The following is a 9,447-nucleotide window of genomic DNA, read 5'->3' as shown; positions in this document are numbered from 1 at the left end:
ATGCACGGGCACATGCCACCACAGCAGCATCCGGGAATGCACCCGCCACATCAACCACCACCGCATCTCACGCATTTGACTAATATGCCGCCCCATAGCATCCAGCGCGACCATCCCGTTAATAGGTAAGCGATTTTATTTTGCTCAATCAAGATGGAATGCGATCCCTTGTGCAAATTCCACGTAATATGTGCCTATAGTACGTGCAATAATTTATAGGCATTTAATTGGCGATAGTTTGCACGAAACCAAAGCGGTTTCTCCTGATTTCCACACCATTCGACCGTGGTTATTCGTGATTGAGAAATCATCACTCGGTATGATATATAAGTTTCCCTTTTATTGGTCCACGTTTAACGTTTCTATTATAAGCATCGAAACGACTATGGTTCGATAAGGTTAAAAACAATTACGATAGCTTAAAGCAATCGTTTTGTAAAAATTAAATCGATTTCGCCAAGCACGATTCAACAGAAATTAAATTCAACCTGAAGGCTCCACTTATAATATTTGATGAAAATTTAAAAGATATGTTATTAAGTAACGTTTACTCCTGGTCATTCCGCTCATCTTTACATGTAAAGAGAATATGCCCAAAAAGAGCACGACAGTTGTGTGCTATTCTAAATACCTTATCCAGCAACGTTTCCCAACAAAATCCTTATAAATGTGACCGCAAATATTTAATGGATTTGGACCTCTGCATACATACCCATTTGAATATCGTTATAGAGTCGCTAACTTATTCCTGGAATGTGTGCAGTTGCACGAAGTGTGCCGCAGGTTCTGTCCAATGCATCCGACAGAATGTTACAATATATTGATGCATGTTGTAGCAAGTTGCCATCTGATGAGAGAAGCAATTTTTATTGTTCAAATTTCCCAACAGTGCTCTCGCTCTTACTTGCTCCCTTAGAAGGCAACGTATGGTTGTTTCATCGGATGATTCTGTACGGGTATCCGAGCAGCTGAAAGAGAAGAAGTAGCGGTGGTTGTAGAAAGGACATTAAACGGAAGAGAAAAAGGATGAAAATCAAATGTACAATACGTCACCATACGTAGATGCATGCAACCGTTTTGATACACGGTATATTGAATCGTCACCGTTTGTGCCTATTGGCGAAAGCTTGGGAAGGGTAAATCGAATGATATACGATCGATAATTCATAGCAAAGCATACATTTTATTCACCTATTGCGTTTGCACTAGATTGTTGAGACGGAAACAGGATTGATTAAACTCATGCGTTTTTAATTACTTCAGACAAGAGCACACATAGTAATTAAAATTGCCAGCAATACTTTTTTATTTTGTTTAATTCCATTATTGTAATTTGAAACATATAATTATATTTCTAGCAAAACCAATTACCAACGTCGTATTATTTACATTATTGGGATATTATAAATTGGAAGCTATAATAAAACTTCTTTTACTGTCGAAAATCGCTTGGTCGAATGCAAGACTTGGCTTGCAGCAAAATGCAAGAAGAAAATTAATGAAAAGGGCTATTACATACAGTCATAGGAAATAGGACATACCATAGAAAACAGCAACTGTGAACGAGAAGAGAAGAAAACACACATTTTATCAAGCATTCGTCATAGGATGTTGATGTACGAATAAAATAAATTATATATTCACATAGCCTGACAAAGAAAAGCCATGAAAAGCATATAATGTAGCAGCAACGCCTTGTGCATTGGTCAAAAGATCAAAAGACCCTTGTGTCACTGCCGATGCCAACCAATAAAAACTGCAATGAAATGCATATTTTGTACTCAGGCTAGAGAGGAAAAAAAAGATCAATCATGCCTCATGCTGCGCACGTTGTGGCATGCAAAAGAGAGCAAAATTATAAACGATGCAAGGTCCTGCTGGTAAGGAGTGGCCTTTCGATAGAAAAAAAATCTTAATATTTAGTAAGATATTTGGATAATATTCGACGGTGCATTATATTTTCGATGCGTTACTCATAGCCGCTGCACTGTAACTGCAAGAAGGAAACATTTGCGCAAAGATTGCCAGGCAAGAATCATATGTTTTGGTGGCAAAATGATGTCCCTGCTGGTAGCGATTTGAAGGGAAAACGATTGCCGCACAGCACATGGATAGCTAGCACGGATGCATATGCAGCCATGGATGCAATTATTTGCATAAACAAGGGAAAAGTTAAGAGAGGATTGAATGCGGCCACTATAGCGGGTTCAGGAATTATGATGGGTACGAGCAGCGGTGCACGTGGTGTTTGACGCGGATGAACGGATTTTCGTCTGCAGGAGCACAAATGCTGCCGTGCTACCGTATCTTATACCGGTATCGTGATACATTGCTGCAGCGGTTGAATGGATGGGGTTCAAAACGAAAGGAAGGATGGAAACAATGTTCAAGCTTGTTATAACTAAACTAGGTCTTGTTAAATCTTACTAGCATGTTTTTGACGAGATTAAAGCCTTAGTAAACTTGTGAAATAAGTAGATGAAATATTTAGCTTGCGATTTCATTAAACTGTTTTTTTATATATATTTTTCTTTTACAACTATTTGCATGTTCTCTTTATGGTTACTTTAAATGAGCAATTTTTATTGGTTTATCGTTTATTGGTTTATCGTGCATTGATTGTAGATCACAACTTCATATTCCGATATTTCAAACACGTGTGTTCTGGGAACCGATGGAGCAAAACATTTTCCAGGAATATTTTTTCAATTCCTTTCTTTTATTTTACGAAACAATACTTATCAAACCTTGTTTTACCTTCTTTTACGAAAAGCACTGAAAAAGTTATTATTATTAAAGTTTTCTCTTGTATTTGCTAATGAATTTGAAACTAGCTGCCAGTATAATGTATAAAATGTATATATGCAAAACAGATCCTTGTGCAGTAAAGCACATTTTAATAATGTAATAAACTACTTTACAAGAACTAGATTATCAGCTACATGCATGCCATATTTTTAATCTTTGCTTAGGGGTCTCCTGGTGCGTCCAGATTTGCCTAGCTAAGGACCATTTCAAGGCTGAAAATGGAAGCCTTTGCACATATCGCTCATAAAATACGGTAGCTACGAAAACAGCAGGATTTCTCCGAAATGTCCTATTATTTATTTGTTTTATTCAGTAAATGGTCGTAAATCCTTTTCTCACCTCACCAAACCGACGACAATACTGGACATTCCAGTTATCGTCTGCCCTTACTATGTTTCGCTCCGTTTTTCCTCTTGCAAGTATTTGATTTTTTTTATAATACCGAACAATATCAATTCGTAGTGCGACGGCTCGTAGAGTCCAGCGGGGAAAACACATTATAAATTCTTCAATCCCGTAGCCCAAAGGAAGTTGTCAGTTCCTAAGGAGACAGAGACAGGAAATCAATGAAAAGAAGCAAATGTGTAAGCTGAAAAGAAATTTAAAAGCGTCCGTGCTAAACGATGGCGTTATGTATACCCTGGAAGCAGGACAAGAACTGTCGTGCACAAGGAGTAAAATAACTCTGGGGAACGTTATGCAGAAATGGTAGCATCTCATGAAACGGAAAAGCAACAGCATGGGATATATTCAAAATTAAAAAAATAGCTCAGTCGAAGCGTATCCACATGCAGTTGCTGCATTGAATGTTATGGAAAAATATTTTTCAGTCAATTTGGAATGTCGTGGAATTGGGCATAACAATTGACGATAGTCATGATGATGTAATTGATTCGTTTCCTTACAAGGACTACAATTGGCAACAAAATTGATATGAGCTTGCTTAATAAGATTCTTTCACGAAGCTATGCAAATGCTAAAGGATACCCAAGTGAACGAGCCCTGAAAAAGAAAGAGAACAAGAATGGGGAGCTGGGTAAGATTCCTCCTTGGGTGTGCCAACCAGGTTGACAGTACTGTTCATATTAATAATATATGACATAGTGTGTAAATAGGGTAAATCAGATTGCGGTTACCATACTGCCAAAGGTGTCCATTGAGAGGGAAAAGGAACGCAAGTTCTGCCTTTAATCGAAGAGGGAAACGCAAATGTGCTTGCCCTAGACAGTGAGCGAACGTGTTTGACCAGGGCAATCAAAAGATGTTGACTGGCTGAGTAGCATTAGTGAGGATTGTTGAACCACATCAGCAGCCAGAGAGAGGGAATGTCCTTTTTTAGGCAATTTACCATGTGCGATTATCTTCCATGGCAGTCTGTGGCCGGCGACGGTCGTGAAAGGATTCCTGCGGCTCGAATCCGAATGTGCCGTTTGGCGAACCGAACGGAAGGCCAATCTGTGGAACGTCGTCGCCATGCTCCTGGACAGGAGACAATATCCAAAAGCGACAGCCGGCACAACTGCATACCATCGTCGTCATATGCGCGTGGAATCGATTCGATCGCTGCAGCGTTTAATGCAATACTACAAACTGTCCGCCCGATCATCCAGTGCCGTGTCTGCGGAAGGGACTTTTCCTATCACAGCAACTAACGTGTATTACTCTTATTTATACTCATCTTCTTTCAGACTGAACAACGCTCGCCATCATCATCCACGCGGTGTCGATCATCAAGCACCCGGCATGGCACCGCACCTTCCGATCCAGGTTCCGCCACCACCACATCAGCCGCATCAGTCACAGAACGCCCGAAAGCCGCCAGGTCCGCCGTACTTCCTTAATGGTACGATTCATGGCGGTTTGCCTAAACCACTACCCCTGACATCACCTCATCTGCATCCTTCGCCACCGGGACTGGGTGTTGGGCAGCCGCCACAGCCTCTTCCACCCCAGCATCAACACCCAGGCACGATGCCACTGCCGTCGGTCGTCAGTGGTAACCATCCTGCAGGTCCTGGCGGGAAGTTACCGTATGGTATGGGTGGCGGACCAGGCGGCAATACCACCAACGCAATGGGACAGCACCAGCCGCCAGTGTCCGTACATGTTTCGGTACCGATGACTAGCGGTCCTGGACAAGCACCACCGCCGATACCGGTAGTATCTGCGGCAACATCGGCTGGAATGAAGACGCGGCACATCCCGTCGAGCACGGACCGTAAGTGCACAAGGCGCATAAATGTGTGAAACTACTGTCTAATACTGCTTTTGTATTTTTCGTTCGACTTCAGACAAAAATCACCATCACGGCCATAGCACAGTGCAAACAAATGGCAACAGCGGTCCAGGTTCGAAGGGAACGCACCATCAAACGAGCCAGTCAGGATTGGCGATGGATAAGACGAAATCGATCGGGGGAATCTGTCCCAGTGGAGGCAACAGGCATCATCACAATCACCATCACAACTCGCAACAACAGCAGCAACATTTGCATCAGCCACATCATCCACAGCAGCATCAGCAGCAGCAACAGCAGATCACAAATGATAGTCCGCTTCCGAAAGACTCGTCTGCAACAATTGCCAACAACGTGAGTGCATTGAGTGCCGCACCGACGGTTGCAAGCGTTGCACCAGTGATGACGACTCAAACAGAAGCATCCTCTACTACCGCTGTGAATGGTGGCGCCTTGTCCACGGTGGTACCGAGTGAGTCCAACGCTGTCGGATCATCGCAACCGGCGGTATCATCGGAATCGATAGAAGCCTTGGCAAACATTAAAGAGAAAACGACTATGTGTTTAGTTAACGAACTAGCGCGGTATAACAAAATCCAGCACCAATACCGCTTAACTGGAGAGTCCGGGCCGGCTCACAAGAAGCACTTTACGGTCACGTTGAAGCTTGGCGACGAGGAATACACAGCAGAGGGTGCGAGTATTAAGAAAGCACAGCACAAAGCTGCCGGCGACGCGATTGCGGCCACCAAATACAAGCACCCTCCGGCCCGGACGAACCGACGCACTAAAACCGGCACTAAGGGCAACGTAAGTAGCTTTACTCCTACGGTCGAGTTGAACGCCCTTGCCATGAAACGTGGCGAACCGACGGTCTACCAGGTGAAGGCGGTCCCGGTACCGGTGTCTAGGTATGGCCCCACCAATGCTGTAAACGGTGGCACCGGCACCCAAACGGCAGGCGCGGGACGACGGTCGGTAGATGACAAGCTTTCATCGGGCGTTGGACATCCACCCGGTATGGGGTACGGCGGCGCTGGAAGATACGATCTTGATGGAACCGGTACCGGTGCACCGAAGGTAATGGTCGCGGGAGGAAGGTACTGGTGCCGAATGGACGGATCTACTGGTCATGCGGCTGGTGTTGGCGGACGTGGAGGCATAGGTGGATTTCATCCGGGACACCAGCAGCAGCAACAGCAACAGCAGCAACCACAGCAGCATCATCATTTGCGCGACGATCATCAACATCGGCAACACACGGCTCACCACTACCATCCTAACGATGGGTACGGTGGGCACGGATCGTCCGGCACAATGGCCGCAGTACAGGAATTTTACAAAGCCACCTTACGCGTGGGCGAGCGAACGTTTCTCGGGGAAGGTCACACACCACAGGCCGCTCGTCATGATGCTGCTGCTCGCGCCCTAGAGGTACTTAAACCACTGACGGCAGAAGGCGCTGATGGGAAGGGCAAGTCGGGCGAGGCGCTTTCCAACGGTGACGGGAGCTCTGGTGATGATGAATCGCCGGCCGATTCCGGTGATCCAAATGCAGAACTCAAATCACCAATTTCTCTAGTGCACGAGATCGCAGTGCAACGCAGTCTGTCGGTCGTGTTCGAGGTAATCAGCGAGAAAGGGCCACCGCACATGACTGTGTTCGTTACGCAATGCAAGGTGGGCACGATTTTGACTGAGGGTGAAGGTACCGGCAAGAAGTTGTCCAAAAAGCGGGCTGCCGAAAAAATGCTAGAGGAACTGCGTAAATTACAGAAAGCCGAACAACAATCGTACGCCTCGCCTTGGGGTGACGGTAATGCGGGCTCGCAGGGAGCTGAAAAGCGCAAATCCGGTCCGAAAGCGAGCGCAATTGTAGACGGTGCCACGGCGAAGAAGAAGGTGCGCAATTTGATTAAGGAGAAATCCCTGGCTGATGTGTCGGAAAAGGAGAACCCCATTTCTCGGTTAATGCAGATACAGCAAGCCCGAAAAGAGAAACAGCCTGTCTACACGCTGGTGGAGAACGACAAACCCAACGTTGGTCGCCGCCGGCAATTCACGATCGAGGTTAACGCCGGTGGTCGGCAGGCGACCGGTGTTGGCATGACGAAAAAAGCCGCCAAATGGAGCGCGGCCGAAGCGCTGCTGGTGGAGCTGGGCTATGCTCCGGAGACAAAGGTTGCATCAGCGAATGTAACAGCGTCCGATGGTTCGGCGAACAAAGAGAATCAATCTAGCGCCGCAAATGACTTATCTCCACCAGGTGGAAAACGATCACGAAAGGTGAAGTTCCAGGATGAGCCAGCAAACGGCGTGTCGGCGGCAAACAGGACAACCGCGAGCGCACATCCAATTGCTGCCAATCAAGGTAAGTTTGGGAATACAGTGGCTCGAGATGCAGTTGATATGATTGGTGTTTTCCTCAGGCAAAGGTGAATGTGCAAATGAATCTATGAATGACAGCATCGCCTCGAATGACAGCATGGGAACGAATAGCTCGGGAGTGTCTAGCGCTTCGTCTGCAGTACCGAAGCCTGATATGGGCGCCAAAAAAGAACAGCTTCTGTATCTGGCCCAGCTCTTGAAGTTTGAGGTAAATTTGATGCCATGCACACATAACGCCTGATTAGCGCATTTTAACCATCTTGCTCATGACACGCATCGTTACAGGTTCAATTTTCAGACTTTCCGAAGGGTAACCACGGCGAATATCTCACTCTAGTAATTCTGTCAACGGAGCCACCACAGCTGTGCCATGGTAGTGGAGCAAGCCTTCAGGAATCCCATGACGAAGCAGCTCGTGGTGCTTTAGAGATCCTGTCCAAGATCGGTCTGGACAACGTGAAACCTAAAGCTCCAGCAAACAGCACCATAGACGACACGGTCACTAAACCATCGGCAACAGCGACGGTGCCGTCTTCTGGAACAACGAACAGTAAATAGGCGGCAGACTGCGGTTGATAATTACAACAGTGTTAACAGGATAGCGGTGAAACACCGTATGTAAGTATCTTGCAGTCGTCTTTCTCGCCAAAGCCATCAGAAAAATGTGTGATGTTCGTTAACGTTTACCAGACGCTGCTGGGTCGCAGAAGCCCGAACAACAAAATGGACATACTAAACAGTGCAAAAAATCATCCTCATCTATTTAACAAAACGTCTCGATTCTGCCGTGATAGCTGATACGTGGGCTCGTGAGAAACCAACAGTGAATCTCGATGCATGAGTCCTAGTTTTCGATGATGCTAAGAGTGAAACTAATTTTGTATTGTATTAGTAGCTTTTTGTTGATTTGTTATGTTTTGTTTGATTTTTGTCAAAACATGTTCTATTTTCCATGTGTTTTTGGCCATTCACGAGCAATGGAATGATTTTGAATAGCCCACAGAGTGCTGAAAGCTTTTTCATTGGCTCCGCCAAATTTATCACCAATACGAACTATCGACGAATTTAAATTGTCGGCGAAAGTTAATCGATGGGTGGGTAGCATCCTGAAATAGTTAGAATGGAACCTGTAGTTGCCGAACAAGAGATTATATGTACACGATCGACCAAAATGCTTTTAAGACAAATTGCTACAAATTGCCACTCTGTTTAGGTAGCATAACTTATCAAAGCTACTGCACTCTGTGCGGCTGTTTGCGAAAAAGGGAAAGAGTGATCTATAAATGGCGTACCAGCTGCGGTATCTATTTGGATTTAGAAATCGCTATCATTATTCCAACAAACAGGAATAGTCATGGTGAGGAGAGAATTGATTACCATTTACCTAAGCAAAGAGTTTGAGGAAAATAAAACCAATATAAGGTTAACAAAGCATACCATCCTGCGAACGATCGGACGGACTAACGGATAAACTATCACAGCAGTGGACTATGAGAAGAGATGCGTATGAAGGTTCTTGAATTAACATTAGCCGCGAAGCGTGTGTGAACGATAGCGAGAATAGGAGAGAAAAGGAAGTGAAAATATTTTATTAATAATTTAAAAACAAACGTTTGTAATAGTAGCTTTCAAGACACAATCAGACGGGTATCCTTCGCAAAGGTACGAGTCGTTGTTTATGAAAGTAACTTAGAGTAACCATATGTCATCGTAGAGTTGATTCTTGATCCCTGACTTAGTTAAGTAGGGTGCTAAATGTAGCTTACCGAAGCCGAAACCAAGCAAGGCACCCTTACTGGGAAATCCTAGTCAGAGGATCAATGATTATTACTTACGACGTTCTCCCCTCCCCAGTCGTTAGTATCGCGTATTAGTATTTGTAGTTTATGTACTTTGTTTGATAACCTTCATCAATCTGCTTTTCAATACGTATACGCGGTCTACCACGGGCGGTGGCTCTCGCATCATTTTCGAGGTTCGGCTAGGCATGGGGCATTGTTTGCCCATGGTTTCCC

General features: G+C 45.0%; 1 protein-coding gene across 1 annotated transcript; it reads left to right on the top strand.

Annotated features, from left to right (window-relative positions):
• Positions 1-8,032, top strand: LOC128725279 (maternal effect protein staufen). The gene is made up of 5 exons (XM_053819009.1): positions 1-125; positions 4,497-5,026; positions 5,100-7,415; positions 7,474-7,640; positions 7,718-8,032. Exons 1-5 carry the CDS (start codon positions 1-3, stop codon positions 7,988-7,990), a joined length of 3,411 nt encoding a protein of 1,136 aa, XP_053674984.1. The 3' UTR covers positions 7,991-8,032.
• The last annotated feature ends 1,415 nt before the right edge of the window (positions 8,033-9,447 follow it).

The sequence above is a fragment of the Anopheles nili genome, chromosome 3, assembly GCF_943737925.1.
Source record: "Anopheles nili chromosome 3, idAnoNiliSN_F5_01, whole genome shotgun sequence".
Classification (NCBI taxonomy): domain Eukaryota; kingdom Metazoa; phylum Arthropoda; class Insecta; order Diptera; family Culicidae; genus Anopheles; species Anopheles nili.
Note: the sequence above shows the minus strand (reverse complement) of the source record. Positions and strands in the feature narration are given on the sequence as shown.